Here is a 25,823-nt window from a genome sequence, read left to right on the forward strand (position 1 = left end):
TAAGACTCCATGTCCATCATTCACCAATAATTGTCATTGTCAACAAAAGTGAACATCAGCTAACTCCCTCTGAGCAATCAGTGCTAAACAAAGGTCTCAACTTCGCCACAACCATCAAATGGATTCCATACTTAGATATGATAGCTCCAATAGAGGATGTAGCCTTGGATAAACCCAAAAACTAAGGTGGAAAGTAGAACAAGCACTTGAGAATTCCAAGCCTCCGAAACCGAACCTCTCAAAGGAAGAAGTGTTGGCTATCAAGTCACGGTGCAGTGGCAATGATATCATAATGCTACCAGCAAACAAAGATAATGGATAGATCAAAATATTCAAAGAAATTGTCAGATCTAATAGAATCTTGTGGCTAGTCTAAAGCGAAAAAGGATGACTTTGAAAATGGAAAGGAAGTTGTCACAGATTCTCAGCAAGAACAATGACCTTATACCACCTGCAAAATATAGACAGTACAGCATTACCACACCTATATGGCATCCCTAGGATTCATATGGACGGTATTCCATTAAGGCTAGTTGTCAGCGCCCAAGATTCAGTGTGCCATCCATTGAGCTTATTCCTGGCAGATAATCACCCCAATCATCAGCAAATCTCTATCGTCAAGAATTCAGCTCACTTTGTAGAAATAATAAACAAGGCTCCCATTCATTCCAATCAGATGGTGAATCTAGATATAATAATTCTGTTCACGAAAGTCCCCACTTTCTCAGTGACGGAACAAAAGCATGCTACCCCTGTGAAGTAAATATAGGGTTCCGTTCAAAATTCTGTCCAAATTTCCGAGTTCAGCAGAAACATTCCTGAGTTCGACAAGATACACCTGAAGAAGGTCAGAGGTTACATCGATTGAAACATTGTGGAAATGACACTCAAGATGAGAAAAGTAGTCCGATGAATCCAAATAATACGAAAACAAGAGATAACTCAATAATTCAAACTCATAAGGTTTATGCTGCAATTTTCTCTAATCACTAAAAATGATTTTCTTTATAAAAATAAGTGCTTGATCAATTTACGTGAGTTTTGGAATATGATGTTTTTATTTCACCACAGATAAGTACATCATGCAGATTTCTCATACACATACCCATTAATAACTTTATATATACTAGCTAAGTCTACCTGGCATTGCTCTAGAGTCTTTTTACTTAAAAAAATTTTTGTTTTCATGTGCAAGTTTTTTTTGTTTTTTTTATCAGATTAAATTGCATGGAGAGAAATGATATGATTGTATGTAATGTGAGTTTTAATTGAGAGGCTTAGATCTGTTGACAGAAATCAAGACATTATAGGGAGATGTGTTGTCTAACCATGTTGAAAGGGTGGGTGAAAGATTTTGCATTAGTAGATGTAGAACCGTTGAGGTAATAGGTTCAGTTCCAAGGAAAACATGGGAGGAAGTGATCAAAAATAGACTTGGGAAAAAGAGGGATAAATAAAAACCTGGTCAGAGATAGATAAGTTGGCTTGGAAATCAATTTCTTAAGGCTGTCCAATGCATATTAGCATGTGAAACAAATGTTAAATCGAATGTGATGATGATAATAATCATTGCATTAAGTACAAAATGATTTATTAATTTATGAACAAATAATGTTTATTTTTGTAAAGCACTAACCCCAATAAAATCCATTCATGTGTTTCGTATATATATATATATATATATATATATATATATATATATATATATATATATATATATATAGATATATATATATATATATATATAAAGATTCATGTATTTTTCAAATGCTATTAATTCTTGGTAACATTATTTTTATTCGTTTATGAATTTTTTTCAACAAAAATAGTAAGAAATAATTTTAATCATGATAATTTTTAGTTGAACATAATAAAATAAAAAATATTTAGAAAAAAAAATGAGGAAATAGGCAAATACTGTCTATTTCAGCAGTATTTATACAAAGCATATTGCACCAAATACATATAAATAAATCTAATATATAAAGTTATCTTATCGGATTTTCCATGTTAGACATGAATAGTAATGTCTCTGACAAATCGATTTGATTCTAACTAACCATTTTTTGAAGTTTTACCTTTGTAGTATTCTTTACGATTAAAAAATTGTAATTCATTTCTGAAAATATTCCGTCAAATAAGATAATTATTATTAACTCTTACTTCTCTTATTTGTTGCAAACACAAAAACGACCAAAAAACTTCACAAATTTTTGACATGAATCAGTCTGTGAAAGAATTCAGTTATACTTTTTCACAACTTAAAAACACCCACAACTTAAGCAATCTACTCTACTTTCAAGATGAGGTTAAGTGGCACCGATGGAATTCAACAGGAACAATTATAGATTTAAGGACCGCATCTCAAAATTGAATTTTCAAGTTTGTTTTCTACTTATTTTGTTTTCCGTTGTTTTGCTACTTAAAACAAATTATTTCTGTGACAAAATTGATCACACGGTCATTGTAAAAAGTATTGCAGTCATTTTTAGTTTATTTTAACTTTCAAAGTGGAAAATTATATTTGGATGACAAGGTTATTGAGGTCATTCAGAAGTTTTGTTGGTAAGAAACTAAGAACAACAGCTAAAAAATTAACTAATATAATAATTTGTAGGAAAGTTTTTTGTTTTTTTTTGTTACCAAATTTGTTGTTTTTTCATTGTGAATCAAAGTTAAAAAAAAATAACAATAGTGAAAAAAATAGAACTTAAATTAGTTAAATATTAATATTTGGATTCAAGGAGAATAAGGTTTGTTAGAAATACTTAATTCTCAAGGAATGTTTAAGGTTTTCTACACATGCTGCTTGCACTGCTGTATGTCATTGGAACACAAGGTGGAGCTGGTGCTAGTACAATTCTAAGAATTAGCATTAAGATATATGAGGTACCTTCAAAGAGTTTCCAGATTTTTTTTGTGTGAGCACTTTTATTGATAGTACACACATGAAACTCTAGTTCCCTTCAAAGTTATTGCCTCCGGCTGCAATGCACTTGTTGTACCGTTCCAACAATTCTGGAAGGCCCCATGGAAGTCCTCTTGTGTGAGCGTGTCAATGACCCTTGTCATAGCCTCTTTCATCTCCACACTTGTTTCATAATGATAGCCTCTAAGGTTTTCCTTGAACTTAAGAAATAACCAAAAGTCACGAGGAGCAAGGTCTGGACTATAGGGAGGGTGAGGAACTGTCTTGATGCCTATCTTGGTCAAATAATCTGTGACAAGGATGGAGTTGTGGATTGGTGCATTCACATAAATCTTTCACATTTTCAATTCCTTGCAAATAATTGTGTGTACAGTTCCCACACTGACATCAATCAAACTGTGCACGTATTATCTCTATAGGTACACGACGGTCCTTATCCATGAAATTCTTTATTTGGTCAGTTAACTCCGGTGTCCTGACTTCTTTACTCCTCCCACACTCATCTCCCTCACAAACTCCCTGCCTTCCTTGAATCTCTTATGCTACTCAAAAACTGATGCCTGATTCATGTAAGATGGTCCAGAAGCAGTCTGAAGCATTCCATGTTTCTAAGACATTTTTTCCAAGTTCAAAACAGAATTTTATTGCATATCGTTCTTCTAAAACGTCCAAATTGCATTTTTGAAATTCACCAGATGTGACAATCAGGCTTTAGTAGGATGTATTCCAATTCCTGCTGTAGCTGTTCATTTGAATTTAAAATCATAAAGATTGGTCAGTAAATCTCATAAGATGTATAGCAATAACATACTGAATTTTCAGGAGTCTACGACAATTTTAAACGCTTACACAAGAAAACTCTGGAAACTTATTGGAGGCACCTCGTCTCAAGGTGAAAATTTAGTATAAATGATTAACTTCCAAAGTTTTAATATAAAAAAATTGGAATGGTGTGTTTCATATGAGAGTAACTTCCTTTGCAAAGATTTGCACTCTTAGTATATCATTTTCTGTGGATGGAGCAAGTTCAAGGAACTTCTGCCAGTTCTAACCAATAAAGCATTACCACGATGAACCAAGAGAAGAGTCTGTCAGGCATGTGTACACAGTGTGATAATGCGTGGAAGGGAAGTCTGGCAAGTGAAGATTAAGGAAAAGAATTGTGTGGAGAGAAATTATATGAAAATTATACAATTGATGTGTAATGTGAGTCTTATAGACAAGCTTAGATCTGATTTCAGAAGAAAATTTAAATCTAAACTGTATAGGATGATGTGTACAGAACAGGAGACTTCTATGGTATGGCCACATTGAAAGAATCGATCAGTAGATGTACAACAGTTGAGGTAGCAGGGTTGGTTGGCAGGGGAAGATTAAATAAAACATGGGAGGAAGTAATAGGGATTGATTTGAAAGGAAGGAGATAAATAAATAAATAAAGATCTGACCAGAGATAGGTTAGTTTGGAAGTCAATTTCTAAACTCCCATCTAATGCATACCAACTTGTAAAACAGACTTTAAACTGATGATGATGATGATGATGATGACGACGACAATACGCAAATTTTTTGATAAAATTTTAAGCTTAATATTACTGATAAAATTAATTTAATTATTTTGGATTTTATATCAGTAAACATTATGGCTATCATAGGAGAACCTGAATGCCTGCTAGACACCATCCTCAGGTGTCTAAGCTCTCTCTGTATAGGGGTTTATCAAAACTACTTGGCATGGGAAGACTTCCTCCTACAAGTAAATTCTAATAAAATATTTAAGATAACAGTATTTGCAGCTCAAATAAGATCACCTCCACCTGGCTAACCCACACGGGCTTATATGAGGAATGGTGCACCTTCTTCTTGCTTATAGTACCATCATTAAGCTGGATACTCCACCAGACCAGATGAATTCTTATTCTGGAAACTGATAAGACCAAGAAAAAACACATATACTATGACACAGTTAACTAATGGAGAAGAAAATTCATGTTCTTCACTTTTTTATAAGTCAGCATTTGAGAAATAAAGAAGAACTTTAATGGAACATTCTGATATTTATGCATCTCATATGAAGATCAAGTGTTGACTGCAGGAAGATGATCCTTGATTTCTGAGAATTTACATTGAAGTCAAATGAAAAACAAAAAAAAAAAAGGAGCTGTTGTATATTTAAAATTCTAAACAATTCCGCATCTTTTAAAAGATTTAAAATTTCTGAAAATATTTGCATGTTCTTATTTTATAAATAAACATTATAAACATATTACTGTCATAAAAATTTAATTCTAGTTTTATAAAACTTGTGATTTACTTAATAATTTAATAATCAAGCAATACAATAATTAGATTTTACTATAACAAATTTATTGTAATATTTATAGTTATTATAACAACTTTATATAAAAAATAAAATATTACTTTGTTTTAAAAGAAAAAAAAAAGCAGCCTTGTCTAAAAAAATTTTTTTTTTTAAACTATTAAGATTCCAGGCAACTAATTAATTGCATTTTCATAAATAGTTTTTTTAGTGGCAAGAAACGCTTTTCTTTAGTTTTTACTTCAAGATTTTTAATAATTATTTAATACTCACTTCTGCAAACGATTTACTTTATATAAAAAGTTTCAAACTTAAGGTTTATATTTAGATAATACTTGAAATCACAACCCTCTTTGCATGTTTGCACCTATGTAGGGTATATTACACTTAAAAAAAAAACAACAACATTTTTTTTATTACATTTTCACTCCAAACAAGGCACATTACCACTTTGATGTAGGGGTCTACTATCAGGGACCTAAATTTCGGGGGTACTATGTAGGGAGTGTAGCAGCAAGATGTCTGTTCACTTGAACTTCTGCATGTCAGCAGGAAACTGAAAGAATTCCAAAGTCTAGCAGTTATAGAAAAGAAGCTATTAGAGTAGAAGGCCTTCCTACATCTATGGATCTCTACTGTGTAGGGGTGGGACTTTGCTGCTTGTTGGGTTTTTTTAGGGTATTTTCATCAAAGGGGTACAAGGGCTTGTACTTTTCATGGTTTTAAGTAATACACAACAAATTTGAAGGAGTAAACAATTGATTTAAGTAAACAACAGTTATTTTAAATCATATAAAAGTGACATGGAAGCCAAAGTGTGAAACTGTCAAAAACAAAATGGATGATCAGTTGACGAGAACTGCATTAGCAGAAAGATTCTGGTTAATTTGTAGCTTTTTACATTAAACAAAGAGGTCGCACATGATAGTTTTCATGAATGTGCAGGTTGTACGTGTTCGCATTTTGTCTTGAGATTTGACCTTTGGCCTCTGCTTCAATCACGTCACCTGTCTGTGGCATGGCTTTACATTGTGGGTGAAACAGTCACATTTGTGAGTGATTTTTCTTTTGCAAATGGCGACTAGAAATAATAATAAAATGCTTATGGTTGGGTAATTGTGTTTTTTTGTTTTTTTTCACCAACAATCTTCCAAAGTGCATTACTGAGTGAAAATGTCTTTTAAATCTTCTTTTTTTTTTTTTTTTTTTCATAAAACAAGCAAAGTCAAATTATTTAAACAATAAAAGTTTATTAGAATAATATACTCTTTTTTCTTTTTTTTTTTTTAACAAAGGCTGTTTAAAAGAAAACGCCTAAAGAAATTTGAATGTTTATATGTCTCAACATAAAATTCAGTGCATATTTAGAATTACACTTATTTAACAAAAAACACACACACACACACACACAGAAAGTCAACACCAAAGTGTGTTGAAGAGTATGGTGATCCCTTGGTGTAATCAGGTGGCCGCTGGCAGACTCTAGGTGTGGTATCAGGATTCGGCACTGGCCCATAAGTCTGAAAAGACTCCGGCTTGGTTTCAGAAGGAGTGCTACTTTTTACCCTTCTCTCATTGCTCTCCCCCGCCTCCCTTGCTGTGAACCTACTGGACTACTTCGTTTGGTCATACATTGAGAACATCACTAACATGACCTCTCACAACACCAAAGCCAACCTGATCGCTGCCATCTGCCGAGTATTCATTGAGCTCCCACCGGTGCTTATGGAAAAGGTATGCGCTCAGTTCCGGACCCATATTGAGGCGGTGATTTTAGCTGAAGGAGGCTACATTGAATAGATGTCAGCTCTACTACATAATCAAGTTACCTGAATTGAGTTTTTTCAGTAAAAGTTTTAAAATAAAGTTGTAGTGTTGTTTATCATTTCACCTTGTATAAATTGTCTGAATAGATGCTCTAACCCCAACTTAAATGAAAAGCGGTTAAGATTAAGATTGTTTTTAATTATTTAAACTGTAGTGAAATTGCTATAAATGCAAAATATCTGAAAATAATTAAATTTGAAACTTTGCTGATGAGACTGAATAAAGTAAAACTTGATGAACTCCTGACGATCATCTGGCTACGTTAGTTTGGCCACATTAAGCAACGACGCTTCGGTATGAAATTTGGATACAAACCATCAACAAGGATCTTAGACATTGGATTTTTTTTATTTTTAAGACTGCTGAGATTGTAGGCTGCCAGAATACATCAGACCCTAAAGGAAAGGAGAATAAGAAGGAGCAAAAGAAGAATAAGAAAAAGAAATTTCAAGTTTGAATTGTGAGAAATTCGAACATAGCTGAAAATTAAGCAAAGTGTGCCACCATCGTTAACCGAACGTAATGTGGGTTCACACTGTCCTTAATGATTTGAACTGTGATAACTTTACTATCAGCATCAAAACTTTCAAAGAAACAGATATAAATAACATTCTGTTCTACAACAATGTATAAATTATGGTGTTATACAATGAATCCATCACATTAACGAGAGAAAAAAATGCGAAATAACTGAAATTATTCAAGCAATGACACAAAAAAAAAAAAAAAAAAGATGGAAAATCCACTATGAAACGCTAGAAATTGGTTGCAGGTGTTTTGAAAAGCACTGAAAAAAATAGAGTTGGAGCAGCGAGAGACCAAGCTTTAAAGAAAATAAATAAAGTGCGAGTTGCCTCCAAATGGATTTGACTAAAAAAGATCAGAGCTTTGGAAAAGAATTTAATAGGAAATGGAGCAAAGGACACATTCCAAAGTAATTATTTTTGGTGTAACTCCACCATAATAGCGAAATTTGGAAAACGACAAAATCGAATTTAAAAAAAAAACATGGTATCTACTTTTTGTGTCAACTTCAACTAAAAGCAATAATACTTAATTGGCATGTCAGAAGTATCTGAATATTAACACATTTAGAAATAACACGAGTTTTCGATTTTTATATTAAAAAGCGTTTGTCATATTTTTTTGACAAGACATGACATAATGACAAGGGGAGTAACTCAGTATGTTAAAAACAAGGCAAAATGCAATTTTTTTTTTTAATTGGCAATAGTTACACGCTAATTTAATTACCGCCCTTTGAAACTTGCCAGTGTTTTTTTTTAGCCACACATTTTATTTTCACCAAAAATTGTTTTCTTTTAATAATTTTTTTTCTACCATATCGTTTTTCGTAATTTTTGGATATATTCATTACTGTAACATGAGAGTTAATTAGAAACCATTGGTTTGCCTGAAAATTCAATATTAAAAATTTCGAATTTCACTATTATATAGTAGTTGCATAATTTTTTTTTTTTTAAATGTTCAAGTCATTAAGAAATGGAATTTAAAAAAAAAACTTCAAATGTAGGGGAAATAACTCTTATTTTTATCTTGAAATTAAAATAGGAATTATCAGTAGAAAAGCATTACAAAAGACGGAAGGAAGATGGTGGAGAGAAAAAAAAACACATGGAAGGCGGAACTCATGTAATTATAAAAGAGGAAAGATGACAAAACTTTAATTTGAAAATGATTATCAGTTGATTAAAATAATATGCATTTTTTTGCGCCCTCTTCACTGACAAAATCGGCAATAAACTCTGGACGTGCAGCAACAGGGAACCGCAAGCATACAAATTATACTGGTCTTCTTGACAGATTTGTGTTTCAACAATCGTAATTAAGATGAGTGGGACAATACGTTCCACCACGTGCAACTTCCTCAACAGCCTGGATCTGGACCATCAGGCTTTATGAGCACCTCTTCATCGTCAGTATCTGTATAACAAGCTTTCTCTCAGCATGTCAAGCCAGCAGGATATCTGGTGAAACATCCTAATACTTGCATGTCGGTTTCAGAAAGAGTCATTTTATGAATTATTTATCTTCCCATTTTTCTTAGTTATTTAATGTTTGCTTTTTTACAGTCCTGAAATATTGACGTTGGCCATTTCCTCATTTTGATTAGTTATCGTTGCATTTGTTCGTTATCTGTATTAATAAACTGAGAATTAGTTTTATTATAAAAAAATAATAGGATTCAGTTTAAATTAGTTGGTTATTTTGTGGAGAAGAAAATTAACGTTCTTCACTGACTCCACATTTCAGGGATACAGAAGAACTTTAATGGCACATGCCAATATTTTTGTTTTTTTTATAAAACATGCAAAGCCGAAATAGTCAAGGTAATAGGTATTACCAATATCAATCACTAATCAAAATCTGTATAACAAATCAATCACTAATACAAAAATCATTCTTGTTTTCAAGTTTTTTGATAGAATTTTTTTGCAGACAAACTTCAATTTTATTGAAATAGATAAATCTAATTCAGTTGGGAGCAAGTCGGGTTAGTTTCAAATCTATATTTTTTTTCCTTTTCATTTCTAAAATAAAAAAAATTTGGTACTTGTATACAATGCATTTCAGGTGAAAATATTATTACGTACTTGTGGCATGTTGAAATTATTTAAAAAAAAAAAAAAAAAAAAATGATGCATTAGTAAAAAGTAAAAATTGAGTTATAGAATTTTATTGTATGTTTTTAATGTGGAAGAGTCTAAATGTTATAATCAGGATTCTGTTCTGGGGTTTGGAAAGGAGTGAGTCTCTTTCTTGACAACAGCTCGTTTCTGCCCTCTTCTTTTCCAATCGAACACACCTGGCCTCTTGCCGCCAATGTCACACCACACAATCTGAACGTCAGCAACACGAAATGCTTTTCAAGAGAAGATGTTCACGACTTTTCTTTTTCCCTCTTGCAGGGAATTTTTCCCAGCTTTTATATCCTCCTATCAAAAAAAAAAAAAAAAAGGAAGAGACAGGAAAAAAAATAGCTTCTCCCATCATGCCCTGCCTTCCCAAGATGCCCTTCGGGTATATAAATGAGCTAGCCATCCTTTCCTTCTTTCCCAAAGAGCGATGCAGATACGCCTGGTACGTTGTATATTACTTTTTGTTTTAACATAACCTAGCCTTAAACAGTACCTTTCCACCCCCCCTTTCGCATATACCCCAAAAAGAATTTTTAAGATCCAAGGGAAGTAACTGCAATTGATAATTTTGACTAACATACATACCATTTTTTTTCTTGGAATAAAATTGTGGCTGATTTTTTAAAATTTTTTTTTATTTAAAATACTTCTAACACCTCATCTACTGGATCATTTTTCGTAATTTGTACTAATTTTGACATGACACGTAAATAAGTAATAATATTTCCACCTGAAATGCGTTGGTTAAAAAAAAAAAATTCAATCTACAGAAGCACCAAAATTTTAAATAACAAAAACAAATAGTTCATGTAGATCATTATCAGTTATATTCAGAACCAGGATATATTTATTTTCATTTAAAAAAAAAAAAAAAAAAAAAAGAAATTAACAAAAACAAACAGTTTGTGTGGATCATTTATTTACAGTAGAAGAAAAGAGAAAAAAAGCCAACCATTCAAATTTTATTTTAATAAGAATTTCTTCTTCCATTTCCTTATTTGGTATTCGTAATCAAAAATACCATTTTCATTTGGTTTAAAAGAAAAATAATTTGTATATAAATGGAAGAAGACTGGTTGGTTAGTCTTAGGGGTTGAGGAAGTTTGAAAATATTTTCGGGGAAAGTTCACAATGAAAAATTAAATAAGCAAAAATATAAATAAAATAATTTTATACAAATGAAATTTAAGGGTGCATGACAGGGGGGGGGTTGATTTACAGGTGGATTAGGGAGTGCATGGAGGAACAGGTATTCTGGATGGCTTTTGATTGTTTAGTGTAAACAATCAAAAGAATCTTTCTGTAGGCAATCTGCAATATTTAATCAATGAACACCAGGGTAGAGAAGTTTTGAGAAGGCACCAACATAGAATGCAAAATAAAGAAAGAAAATGGTGACCTCATTTTGATTTTTTTTTTTGTGTGTTCTTTAATCAGAATAGATTCTTGTAGAATTTATAATTTGATTACAATATTTAAAAAACAGATTTCTGTTGGTTTATCTTTTACAAATAAATTTCTTATACATAAATAAAACTAGCATGTTCTTTTACAATATATAAACTAGTTCTAACTGCTCAGTGTCACATGGGGATTCCTGAATATCATTTTAGTTTAAATTTGAAAATGATAGTGTACAAGTCATTTAGAGATAGACCCCCCCCCCACATACACACACAAAAAAAGAAAACGGTGCTTATCTAAAATTAAACCTATTTTAAAAAACTAAATTGCAGAAAAATCCTTGATGTATGTACCCGTCAATGGAATGAAGGTGTCATATTCCAAAAATCACATAAATTAAGTATTTTATATATATCATTTATTTTAACGATTTTAGAGATTTTAATAAAAAAATTATAGCCATTACAAGGAAAATTCTGATCTTTATAGCTTGAATTAAGTCATGTATTTATTAAACGTGGCAGATCAAAACAGTCTTGCTTCTTCATGAAATTTGATTTTCTTAATTTAAAAAAAAAATACTTGATCAATTTAAGTAATTTTTGGAATATGGCATCTTCATTTTGTGACAGATATGTACATCCTAAAGTTTTTTTAAAAAAAGATTTTTCTGTATTTTTGTTTTGAAAATAGGTTTAATTCTAAATAAAAACAACCACAAAAAAGTAAAAATGCAAGGGAAGTAACTCTTAGTTTTAAACTAAAATAGGAATTATCTCTTATAGCTTGAACTTTCAAGGTCATTATTTAAAAATTGTTACCATTATAACAATGTTATTTGTTGGAATAATTATTTTTGGAAAGATACTGGAGCGAATGATGCTTTAACATTCTACAATAGAAGCAATTGGCAGCCAGATGCATGACTATTTAGATCTAAAGTAAAAAAATTCAACTGGATAAATTGATATGTCGGATTATGAGCTCACTATATAATATTATTCAAATGTAATTGATCCATTAGTATTTATTCCTTCTAAGCTGCATAACTATACATATGATTGTAAAAGAGGATTTTATATTCAATGAAACTTTTTTTATGACAAGAAAGTGTATTTTTTTTTTTTTAACTTTTAAGGCATCATTTTTTATTTAGGCTTACAAAATTCTTGATACTTTAAACCTGGAGTTGTAAAAGGATTATTAAAATAAATCAGATTTATTCATTTGCTTATTAAGAAAAATAAAATATTACATGCTTCTAAAAGTAGATGATACAAATCTAATACACAATTATAATCAAAATAAATACATTTTTCTGCATTAATTATGAAAATTACTTTTGCAAGATTATGTAATGAGCTGCAGAAATTAAAATGTAAAATCCAAGACAGAAATTCTTAAGAAAAGATCAGGATTTAAGTGACGACAAATGTGAAAATTAAAAAAAAAAAAAAAAAAATTGAATTATCAACTTAAGCCTGACATTCATGAACAATTGGAATCTACATTGAGCAAGTTATTTATCAAATAAATTATTTCTATAAAGAGAAGGAATATTCAATTTAACAATTACATATTTTTATATCAAATCATTTGATCTCTTTAAAAGGCTGTACATTCCTTTTTTAAAATGGGATATGAAAGTTTTGCATAAAGTTAAAAAAAAAATGTCTTATTTTTCTTATTGAAGATCAATTTGCTGCTATGTTTTCATAGGCAATTTTTGGAAACAACTGCTGTCAAGAAGCATTAAATATTTTTGACTTTGTTAGAATGTAAATGCAAAATATATATATATATATATATATAGGGTAACCTCACCCCCCAAAAAACAAAAGCTAAATGGAGGCCATCTGGAACATATACTGTAGAACGGAGAAAAAAAAAGGCCAAAGACCCTAGTGTTTTGATGTGATGTTTTGAATATAATAAACTAGTTATGACCAAAGTTTCATTTCATTCGCACAAAACATCAAGAAACGGGGGCCTAATTTGAGTTGGGGCCCGTTTTTTTTTTTTATCACCCTGTATATATATATATCATAAGACATTTATTGTATACAAAACTTTAACTACCCAGGATGCAATGAAGTTATCTTAAGTTTTATTTGCTTAGACAACAAATATGTTGTTTAATTTAAAAGTTTCATCATAAGTAATTAGGGCTGGACAAAGTAATTTTTTTAAAGAAATTGTAACAAAGTTATTGAGCCATGTTATTGGCAATAAATATAACAATTAAAAGTGACTAGTCAAAAAGCAAAGTTTTTATTTTGTTTTTTTTCTGCTTAAATGTAATTTGAGTCTGATTATGAAAATCTATCAAGATTTGTTAGATGTACAATGATTTTAAATGAGGATTTTATATTCATATTGTTTGTGTCTTATAAATCAGCTCTGAATGGGGAGTTGAAACACTTCATCCAAAGAGATGCGTTTGCCACAGATTTTAATGAACTGTAAGCAAACCACATAAAAATCAAAACTTGTCATGCAAGCTATATTTTCATAGTTTTCCCATGGTAAATTTTTGATTTCTTTAAAACTTTTTCAGCCTTCTTCTCTCCACTTATTAAAGGGTACAAGAAGGTGCCATTGTTATGAATCGGCTCTGGGAAATGTAGTCCAACTATTCATGAAGGTTAATACTCAATGAGAAGATGGAGGGGGATGCCGTTTTGGGGTGTCAATTAAAGGAGATACACTTAGTATTGTATAAAAGAAGTAAAAAAAAGAAACCGTCTGGATTCAGTTCAGAGGGGTAAAGTTGACTGCCTCTATTTTGAAAAAAAAAAACAAACACAAACAAAAAAAAATTCCAAAGTAGAATTATATTATCAATTTTTTTTTTAATGAAAAATTATAAAATTCTGTTTTTAGCTCTGTCATGTTTGTTGCAGCTATAAAAATATTTTGGCAGCTTTAAAAATAATAGACTGAATAATATTGCCATTTTTTTATCAAATAAGACAGAAATGGCAATCTCACACTTTGAATAAACAGAATAAGAAAAAAATCCTGACAATAATCGGTGACCATTTTAAATTATTTTCAATATCTATAAAATAATATTGTTATTACAAGGTAAAAATGGTACAAACTATTGAAAATACAATACTCTTTTATACTCATTTTCATTGAAAAATTTGCGAGCTGGTCATGCTAATCTAGAGAATTTCAACAAAAATTTAAAATTTTTCAAAACAGCAAAAATTTAAGTCACTTGAGTAATGGGCAGGTCAGTTATATTTTTGTCACAATTTTATCTATTGTATCTTTACTCTGAAAATTCCAGTTGCAACTAGTGTAAGTTATCAAATAAACAAAACAAAAACACACATTCAATTATAATAAGAGCCAGCAGTGATTAAGAATTTTTTTTTTTTTAATATGAATACAAGATTTTCTAGTTTAGAAAACTATAATTTTTTTTTATAAATAAAGTTTTGTATTTTTTGTAAAAAAAATTGTGCAGACAATGTGAAATTAATTTAAAATATATGAAAACTCAGGACAGTGTTAGATAAAAAAGAAAGAAAAAAAATTTAAGTAGTAACGCTTGATCTGTGGTCATTTTTTACGGATTACCATAAGTATTATCAACACATTTGAGTTGAAACAAGATAAGACAAAAAATAAATTAAATAAGAATGTCAGTGTTATATAAATGAAAAACTAATGATTGTGAATCCATATATATTTAATCAGTTTTTTTATTTACAAGGAACAAGTTTCAAATCTCGATTGTTTTGTATTAGTTTACAATGCTTGAAAATAAAGAAGTTCTTATACTGAATAAATTTGAAATGTATTCAACTTGAATACGAGATTGACTCATTATGTTTGTTGCTGGTGATTCCAGTCAGAAGATGAGTCTATTTGAGCTTTACATCAAGCAGATGTATTTAAAAAGGTCAAAAAAAAAAAAAAAAAAAAAAAAAAAGTCAATATTTGACTGATCAGGTGAAGATTTCAGCCAATCAAGAATGAAATAATCCTGAATGTTTTAAATCTATATTTTTTCTTGAAATATAGACACGATTTAAATAAATTTGATGTTAGTAATAAGTTAGAGAGGGAAGGAATAATCCCATGTAACAAATAGATTTTTTTTTTTTTAAACCAAAATGCACATGAGAAAAGGAGATTTTTTTTTTCTTTCTATGGTTTAAGAGTACAAAAGAACCATAACATTTGATTTGAAACTTTAATAAGCACCAGAAATGACTGACAGATTTAAAGACTTCCAAAATACTTTCAAATAATAAAGTATCAATATAGTAAAACTTGTTTGTCACCATCTCAAACTTTAATGTCATAGCATCATTTCTAGGTATTTCGATTTTAGCTGATGGCACTCAAGTTATTTTTTTAACATTTGAAATCACTAATATATATTGGGTACAATATAATAATTAATGTAGTATTGGCTCTGTAATAATAAATAAAAGATCTGCATGAATTAAAATATATTTAAGCATATTTTGTGTCCGACTCTCCTCGGGGGTGTTGAGGGACACTATATATTGGGTACAATATAATAATCAATAGAAAGTTGGCTCTATAATAATAAATATAGAATCTGCATCTATTAAAATATATCTTACAACCAGGTAATACCGGGCTGTCTAGTTTTTTTTTTTTTTTTTACTGTATAATAATCATTTGTTATTAAAAGGTTATTTCTAGTTCAGATATAAATTATATGCCAATTCTGATTCTTATGTACCTTTAAAGCAAAGAAACAAGTTTTTTTTTTATACAAGTTTTTGGTGTAAAAAATAAGCACATTTTCTTTGAATAGAAATAACAGTGGAAAGCTAGAGTTCACAAATTTATTTTCATATTAAAACTCTGCAATGATTTCATGAAAACAGTATTTGTGGGTCTATTTAGTTTGAAATTGCTTAAACAATGCCAAGAGAGGAATGCCACAAGTTAAGAGTATCACAGATAAAAAACATGGCAGCTGCTGCACCAAGTGAACAGACCTCAAATAAAGCAGACAGTGGGAAGTGTTTTTTTTTTTGGTTTTTTTTTTAAACATGTAAATGTTTTTTCATATTACTCCCTTCTCCTTTTATTAATTTTGTACTATTTCAATTTGTTTTTTTAATGACTAGTTATGTTCAAAGAATTTAAATCTTCACTCTCAGCATTTGAGAAAAAAAAAAAACGTTTTTATAAACACGTACACACATTTTGAAAATGCATGGGTTAATGTTTTCTTTATTATAATTCCTTATTTGAATTTTTAATGGATTAATAAATATTGTAATTTATTCAGTTTTTACTTCCATCAGTTTTTTCATATATATATATATATATATAAGTCATGGATTAATTAATTAGCTTTATCCATTTCTCCCAAATGATAGCCAAGTCTTAACACTCAGAAGCACTGACAATGGCAGGGGAATAGTATAGGCGCAGAATATAGATTTTAAATAAGTGATAAGAATCTGTAGATGTGTTAAAGAAGAGTTTTGATAAAGGAAAGAGTAAAGAACACGAGGATCAGACATTGATAGCATGTGTATGTACGCCATTGTTACTGCTGGCTTAGTGTTATAGGGAGTTTAATCAAGCCTTCCATAGGAAAAAGTCAAATGTTTATAAATTAATGCTTTTAAAGTTGATATTGTATAAAAAGCATTTTGTAATGGATTAAAATATATCTAAAAACAAATCCACAATGTTTTGAAATGTCAACTTGTAAAACATTAGCTTGTTGGCTAATGGTAGGAGACAATTTTTTTTTTCTTCCTCTACGGAGAGAAGAGTTCTTAAAAAAAAATTTACATCTCAATGTTTTTGTTGAAAAAATTGCAGAAGAAAAACAAATGTAGATTTTTTTTTTTTTTTTTTTTTTTTTTAGTTTGTTTTGTTTTAACTGGCAAATCAACACTTGAGAGTTATTAGATGCCGAGACAATACATATTGTAAACAACTTATGTTACCCCATTCTCCTCCCTCAGGGAATGGGATATTGTGGGTCCATACATTTCCCAACAGTATTAGTGTATAACTCACAACATTTAAACCTAGCACAGCCAATTCCATAAACTGACAGTATCCATTAGGCAGAAAATAAATCATATTAAGAGACTGCAGAGAGAAGCAGTTGTTGGTTGTACCAGTTTTATAGTTCAGAATTTGATTTTAAATGCCATGAAAATGTTGTATGGTTAATTAAAGGTTTTAGCTGGTATTTTTTCTATTTAAAATAGACTTTTAAAATTAGGAATTTATTACATTGACATTCAGGTTATCAATGTTAAAAAACATTAGGAACTAATCAATGTGAGAAGACTAGTTCAAACTTTGCCTTTTTTCCTCTTCAATTGATTAACAAAAAAAAATAAAAAAATAAAATAAAACTGAAGGTTTCAGAAGTAAATGAGAAAGAAAATAAAAATAGCTAAGTAACAACATCCAACAAATCTTTGCTAAACATTGCCTTTTAAATTGAGAAACTCCAAGCACAAATGCTCAGAAATGAGCTGAGATTAATTCAGAGCAGTTTTGTCATGAGGAATCTGTGTTTTCTTTTTTGTTTGTTTAAAAACTCAGAGATCAAGTATTATTTTGTGTTTTTTTTTTGTTGTCATGGTTTTTCAAGATCAAACATCAAAAGTTCCGCAATTGCAGATTGTCTGTGTTTTTGATTTGTGGTTCAGATTCAGATTCCTCCCTGTCGAAGATATGTAGATCTCTTTTTTTCTTCGTTCTTTTTGACTGTAAAAAGAAAAATAAATTTCGATATTTATTATACAAGTGATATAACACATGCAATAAAAACGATTAAAATGGATAAATATTCAATGATGGACAACATTTCTTCTAAATGAAGGTAAACCATCTTTACAAAGCATTTCTGCAAACTGAATGTTTTCTCATGTTCAAATAAGCAACAAACAATAATTTGTCTTGCCCAGATGGAAGAGGAGAAGCTGGAGAAAATCTAATTTTTATGTGTGTATATATATATATATATATATGTAGTTGACTTTTGTGAGATTGACATTGCTATTAAAAGCTTACATTTTCTATTTAAAAATTAAAACAAACTCTTTAATATACTCAGTCATGGATATGTGAGCGACTTCATAAAGTCAAACTAATTCGTATATTCCTTTGAAAAACAAAATTTCATTAATTCACTTTTTATTGGATGATTCATTTAACTATTTTGCTCAGTTCTAATTATGCATATTTCCACATCGTGCATAATTTAGGATGAAAAAATTCTAGCAGACACACATGCATGTGTCTGCTAGAACTTTTTGCAACCTAAATGATGCACGATGTAGAAATATGCATAATTAGAACTGGGCACAAACCAGTGATGGTGTGTGTGTGGAACAGTCTTTACTAAACTCCTCTTTCAATAGTTAATATATAGGGGATGTGAACCTGTAGAACAAATTCCAATTGTTTTTTTGTGCTGGTAAAACCAGTTGTTAAGAGGTCAAAAATGCAAAAATGAGAACTTAGAAAAGTCAGCTAAACATTAAAGATTAAAAGCAAAGAGTTAAGCTCTAAATTACTTTAAAATATGCATCACTATAATGAAATAACTTGCAGTGTGGGTGTATTTCTCATCACTGTATTATTTACATTTTTTTTATTGATATTATTATTTATTGAAAAGTGCAGTTAGAAAACAAAATAGGTTTTAGGTTTTAGGCTCTTAAAATTTATATGCAATATTAGAGGAGTATTTTGTAAAATTCAGTTGTAAAGTTACACTTTTCCGCAGACGACACTCAAAACTACAATTGTGAATGGCTTAGGACTTGTACTCAGTCATGGCTGACGGAACAAGAGCATGCTACCCCCCCCCCTGAATTAAATTAAGGGTTCTGTTTAATAAGATACATTTGAAAAAGGTTGCAGGTTACACCAACCAAAACGTGCCAAATAATATGAATAACCTATCCTCATCTTAAAAATTCAGAAATGTAAAAAAAAAAAAAAAAAAAAAAGTGTAAAATAAAATTCATTATGAAATTAAATTCGGCAGAATACATTTAGGTTTAATCTAGTCTATGTATGCACAAATATTTTTTTTTTTTTTTTTTTTAAGTTTTTATATGCATATGGACTTAGATAAAACAGTAATGAATAAGATTGGAGAGCGACTTGTTTTAGTCTCGATTCTACATGATAGCATCCATTATTATTTATTTTTTTTTTAAATCATTACTATATATTGGATATAATATGATAATCTATAGAGTAGTGGCTCAATAATAAATATGAAATCTGCATGAATTAAAATATCATATTTAAATGTATTTATCACCAGGCAATGCCAAGCTGCTTGCTAATTTTATACCCTAAGTAGCTATATGTCTCATGAAGGTTAGTTTTAGATTTTTGTTCAAAACGCCAAGTTAACTTTGAAACATTTACTTTTGGAATTAGCTTTTTATAGGCAAAGACCATCCATTAATTGTCAATGGCTGGTCTCTTATCAAAGTCATGGCATATTTAGAATACAGATGTTTTTTAATGATTTTTTTTCTATTATAATTAAAGGAAAAACCTTTTTTTTATTTTTAGAGCATATATAAAACTCACAAATCTTAACCAAGTTCTGACATGTTATTTGTTGCTAGAAATTATATGAATGAGAGTGGTTTTCTAATTAGTACAATTTGGCTATTTTTTTTTTTATTTATCTGTTGTAAAAATTGTCAAATTTTACTTAATTGGTATTTCTTCATATTTTCTTTGATAGTGAATAGTACATTTGATTATCAAAGGTTTCACGTCTAGCTATACATATATAGTATAAAACGAACAGAAAATATTTGTCTCAGTTTTTAATTCCATGTGACTTTTCATTATATTATATCCCTTCAGCGAAAAATGAAAAACTCATACAAGAGAACACGTTAGAAATGAAAGAAGAAAAATTAATTTCTGTCTTATATCACTTTCTTTAATCATTTTTCTTTTGACTTTGTTTTGATGGCGATACGGAATTTTCTCATTAAAGTTCTTAATAATCTCATACTTTTGAATATTTCCCACCTTTTTCAAGCAAGGGCGAGATTGGCCACGTTATGACTGCCACATATTTTTATTTTGGAGGTCAAAGAAACCGGTAAAATTCCGAAACTCGTATTGAAATGTGAATTGCAAACTTACATTTTAAAGACGAGCAGAGCGAGGAGGCCAATCAAGATGAACACTAATGTCCCAATGACTCCACTTGCAACGGCAGCAACTGCAAAAAGAAAACAAAATGAAATTCAGAGTGAAATAATACTTGCACAACTTTTCCATTTTAAATGGAAATTTTAGATTATACCAAGGAGTTAAACTCTAAATTACTTTAAAATATACATCACTATAATAAAATAACTTCCAGTGTGGGTGTATTTCTCACCACTGTATTATTTACATTTTTTTTTTAATTGATATTAATTATTTATTGAAAAGTACAGCTAGAAAACAAAATAGGTTTAAGGCTCTTAAAATTTATATGCAATATTTGGTAAAATTCAGTTGTAAAGTTACACTTTTCTGCAGACGACACTCAAAACTACAATTGCGAATTGCTTAGGACTTCTACTCAGTCATGGCTAATGGAACAAGAGCATGCTACCCCCATGGATTAAATTAAGGGTAATAAGATACATTTGAAAAAGATTGCAGGTTACACCAACCGAAACGTACCAAATAATATGAATAATCCATCCTCATCTTAAAAATTCAGAAAAGTAAAAAAAAAAAAAAAAAAAAATTTTTTTTTTTACTTTTTTAAATGTAAAATAAAATTCATTATGAAATTAAATTCGCCAGAATACATTTTGGTTTATTTGAAAACCAGTCAGCTATTTTAATGATGTCTTCATAGAGAAAAAAAAAGTATTTAATCATTTCAAAATAAAATTGTATTTTACACACATCTAACTTTTAATTTGACTTTAGATATCAATGATTTATTAAATGTTTAATGATAAAACAAAGATATATCAAGGAGAAAGTTTAATTTAAATCATTAAATTCTGAAGTTTTACTATTTTTAGAAAAAAATAAAACAGATTAGTTATCAGTCTTGTGTGTAAAAAATAAAAAATAAAATAAACATCAAAATGTAATGCTTTTTGTTTTCAGTTACTTCCCTTGAAACATGGTCTCTTAAGATATTCTTTGAAAACAATCTACCCCTCTGGATTCAATAAAGGGTTTCGAGTTTAACATAAAGATCACCCACCCTGCACAAAAAAATGCGATCATTAAAATTGAAGCCAGATAGACAGAGCCTCTCTTAAAAGATGCACAGACACATAAAAATTTTTTTAAAAAACTATGACTCACCAAAAATCATTGAATCTTCTTTTTCTTGTTCTTTTTGAGTCTGAGAATCGTGGACGTTTCTCATACTAACTTTGATAGTAGATCTCATGTATGTTGTTGTTTCTTTAACATCTAATGAGGTGGACGTGCTTGTTGGATTTGTGTCTTCTTCGTAAGTTATTGTGCTCGTTGTCGGTAGTGGAGGAAATGCTGAGGAAACAAAGCAAATATTTAATAATTTTTGTGGAAAATTTTTTTAATTTCAATGAATTATTAAAAAATACATTTGATTGCATTTTTCTAATACTGCAAAATTGTGAAGGAATTGTAAAATTGTAAACAAGAGAAAAAGAAGGAGGGGGGTATTGAATCCTTGCATCCCTTTCCCTTCAAAATAGGCAAGTTTTAGAATCTTGCATTTCTTAATTCCAATTTAAAAATTAAAAAAAAAAATTATTAACAAATAATCTATGGTTACAGTGATATATATATATATATATATTAGGTGAAAAAAGCCTTTTGTAGACATACAGAAAAAGCGAACACACATATATACATACATTTTCACTTTTATATTTATAGATATAAATAAATAATTAGAGTGCTCAATTATTTGTGCGAGAGCATTATTTTTCTATCGACACTATGTGTTGGAATATTTAGAATTAGATTTCATTAAAAATAAAAATAGAGAAAAGTCTTAATGATGTACGTACTTGTCACAGAATTAAAATGTCATATTCCAAAAATCACATAAATTGATAAAGTATTTTTTTTTTGTTTTTTTTTTATTAAGAAAATCTAATTTTATGAGAAAGCAAGAAGGAGGCTAAGATTGGCCATATTATTTTAAATTTTGCCAAAATTCAAGGGTGACAGTTCAATTTTACTACAGAAAATTTGTATTCCAAATAAAATCATGAAAATTTGTAAAAAAAATTTTTTTTCTTTTATTTAAATAAAAAGAAAAATTTGAAATATGACATGTTCGTTCCATGACAAGTATATACGTTAAAATTTTTCAGCGCTTCTACACAATTAGGACGAAATTTTAGAAATCATGCTATTGAATTCCACGTGAAAATGGTATCTACGTTTTAAGATGATTATACCCCAAAATTAAGAAAATTGATAAGGTAGAAAATTAAAGAAAATAGAATTTGATGAAAACGATTGTAAGACACAGGAGAGTTCAAAAAGGAGGTAATTTTTCGTTTTGATGTAAACAAGATGGATGCAATTTTTCACCTGCTAACATGATAAAGGGTTTTTTTTTTAATAATTCAGTAATATTCAGGTAATTTCGATAATTTGGAAGCTATCATTGTAATTTATTAGAATTGACAAAAAATATCATTAGAAACCATTGTTTTTTATCTGAAAACTCCATTTATCGACTACAAAATTTCATCCTGATAGTGTAGAAGTGCCAATTTTTCTGTACTTTTTTTTTTTTTTTTTTTTTTTGTAATGTAGCGTAATTCTAAATAAACACCTTCAAAACTAAATTGAAAATAATGCTCACCTTCGTAATAAAGCCACAGTCCTTTGTGGCTACCTTTACTACCAACGGTTAGTTTGATTTTCATTTCATTGTGAAAGATCTCGATTCGGTCATTGCTTCTCCGGCCACAGAGTGTAATGCTTGTAAGTTTCTGGTCAATGTACAAATAGTCGGTGCAGTTGCTTCCCTTTTTTTCCTTTAGATCCAGATCGATGATATGCAAATAGATTTTCTGGTGAGGAAGAACCTTTATATCCATATTGCATGTGAAAGGACCGTGGAGATTCTTTGGATAACGTGGGGTGGAAATGTAACCACTCTGCTCCGTTGTATACCGTTTCTTGCACAAATCTTGCGTGTATTCCTCTGGAAAAAAAAAAAAGAAAACGTTTTCAAATTTTATTTCACAAACAATGCAAGTGTGGCAGACTAAGATCTTACATTTGCAGATAGTTTGAGATATTTTCAGTGCACATGGAAAGAAAAGAAATGCATAAGTTTCGAACAAATAATTTTCATATTTTTGGCGGAGGGAAGAAAGCACCTTGATTTTAAGTAAATCTTTAGTCATTGTCCAGAACACTCCTCCCCTCCCCCACAAACAAACAAAAATAAAGAAAAATCTGTATAATATATGTACTTGGGATATAAAAAGCACATGTATACCAAAAATCACATAAATTGATCAAGTAGTGGTTTTTTTGGGTTTTTTTTTTGAAAAAAGAAAATTGGGTTTTATGGCTAAACTATGCGCTATGATTTTGCAACGCCATCTTGAAACAAATGAGAACTCTAAATCAAGATTTTAAAAAGCAGTTCTTGGGATGGGGTGGAGATTGAAAAAAACTCAAATTCACTTAAAAATGATTTTCTTTATAAAAATAAAATTACATGATTTTTGATGTACAATATTTCCTTTCTGTCATGGGTACTTACGTCATGCAGATTTTCCATTTTTTTTTCATGAGAAGGAGGGGGGGGATTCTGGAAAAGTGCCAGATTTTTTTTTTTTTTTATTCATTTTAATTTTTACATAGAAAAATGACATTACTAAAAATGGATGTGCTTGCACATATGAATTTGTACAACTGAAATCGTTTCAGAATTATGTTCCAAATAAACAGCATGCATAAAGCTATTGTAGTTCTTTACACCTGTTTCAAGCCTGTGTTTATTTTAAGGCATACAATAAAACAATTTTTTAAAGAGTGGATCATCTTTAGAAAAAAATTTTGTAGATACTGAGCCAAAAAAAAAAAAAAAAAGAAATTGCAAGAATTGTCAGTAATAATATAGTAAATTTGTTTCTCTCTCATATATACATATAATGATAGATGTATCGAGATGTATAATGATAGATGTATCGAGACACAGGAATGGGTATGTTTGATCTGGCAGAAAGGTGGTTCATTAAAATTGTGGAGTCTGCGTTCGTGCTTGGTCCACAAAGTATAGAAATAAAAAATTAAAAAAAAAAAAAACGTTTATAAGTGTTTTTTTTTTATATAGATGTACATAAGAATACTTTGATCAGTATGTTTTAACTTAAATAGGGATGGTATAATAAAATTGTGGGGTCTGCGTTCGCACCTGGCCTCCATAGAATGGAAATAGGCACAAACTTTAATAAAGACGTTTCATATCTATCTGCGTAAGTATACTTTGATAATTATGTTTCAGTTTGAAGAAATATGGTATAAAATTATGGAGTGTTCGTTCACACCTGACCTCCATAGAATGGAAATATGTCACAAAGTTTAACAAGATTTTTTAATATAGATCCACAGAATATTGTGATAAGTGTTTCAGTGTGAACAAGTATGGTATAATAAATTATGGGGTTTATCTATTTTATTTTTACTTTCATCATATTTTGCTTTGGTTTTGATACCCCCAAATTTACAACCCTTCCTTTTCATAACCTATCATATTTTCATAAATCAAAGTCCATGTTCTGTAGGCTGTTTTTGAACCCAGTCAACGACGGGTACTTTTGCTAGTATAATATATTCCTGATTTTTAGTTTAGTTGTATAGTTTTAGGACCCGTCAACACTTTTTGGGTTATTTAATGCTGAATCCAGTGATTTTGGGAAAAAGTTTTACAATTCAAGTGGCTTACGTCTTCAAATATCTATTCATAGTGTTTGGTTTGTTTTTTTTTTGTTGAGAAAAATTGTTGATTTGCAGAAAATGATTAAGTTTTGAAAAAGACAAAAAAAATAAAATAAAAAATAACGTCAATGTTTCATACATTGTAGGTTAGGAAGCCAATATCTTCCGACATCCTGATCTGGCAGCACTAGTCGGGATTTTAAAGATGAGGATGAATAATTTAGATTTTAGAGATGAGGATGAATAATTTAGATTTGGATTACCTAAACTACTATCATCATCTTGATTGGTTGGTATATTCACAATGTCAACCTCTGACCTTCCTCATGTAGGTAGTTTCAAACTTGAGAACCTGAACAGAAATGGTTCAGTTCCAAACAGTCGGTTGGAGGTTACATCAATCGAAATGTGAAAATAAAAATGAAGATGAGGATGCTAAAAAGAATTTTGGGTGCTAATGCACTTACTGATCCATGCTATTTTTTAAATCATATTTCCAAGTTTAATTAAAGTTTTATGGTATGATTTTTTATTTAATTGTAAGCTTAAAGTATAGAATAGATACAAAACACCCTCCCCTTCCCATGTTAAGGATGGATTTTTAAATAATAACATTATTTGAGCACCGATCAATAAGTGCATGAGTACCGAATTTTGTACTTATGCACTTCTTGTACCATGCTGAAATCTCATTTAGAAAGCCATTCTTAACATGAGGAGGAGAGAGTGTTTTGTAACTATTCTGTAC

The 25,823-nt window shown here is 29.8% G+C and overlaps 2 protein-coding genes across 6 annotated transcripts in view; one reads left to right on the forward strand and one right to left on the reverse strand.

Annotated features, from left to right (window-relative positions):
* LOC145291416 (activating signal cointegrator 1 complex subunit 3-like) overlaps positions 1 to 25,823 on the forward strand; it is a 958,449-nt gene that overhangs the window by 678,523 nt on the left and 254,103 nt on the right. The gene's annotated exons all lie outside the window — the stretch shown is intronic.
* LOC145291418 (uncharacterized) overlaps positions 15,965 to 25,823 on the reverse strand; it is a 136,616-nt gene continuing 126,757 nt past the window's right edge. For all 4 annotated transcript variants that reach the window (XM_080137242.1, XM_080137243.1, XM_080137244.1 and 1 more), the window contains exons 4-7: positions 22,983 to 23,327; positions 21,479 to 21,667; positions 20,303 to 20,381; positions 15,965 to 17,881 (exon numbers count right to left, since the gene is read on the reverse strand). In XM_080137242.1, coding sequence (XP_079993368.1) covers positions 17,767 to 17,881; positions 20,303 to 20,381; positions 21,479 to 21,667; positions 22,983 to 23,327 — 728 coding nt within the window. In that variant the 3' untranslated portion in view covers positions 15,965 to 17,766. The remainder of the gene's footprint in view (positions 17,882 to 20,302; positions 20,382 to 21,478; positions 21,668 to 22,982; positions 23,328 to 25,823) is intronic.

Source organism: Euprymna scolopes, chromosome 12 (assembly GCF_053919585.1).
Source record: "Euprymna scolopes isolate OS-2025 chromosome 12, ASM5391958v1, whole genome shotgun sequence".
NCBI classification, from domain to species: Eukaryota; Metazoa; Mollusca; class Cephalopoda; order Sepiida; family Sepiolidae; genus Euprymna; species Euprymna scolopes.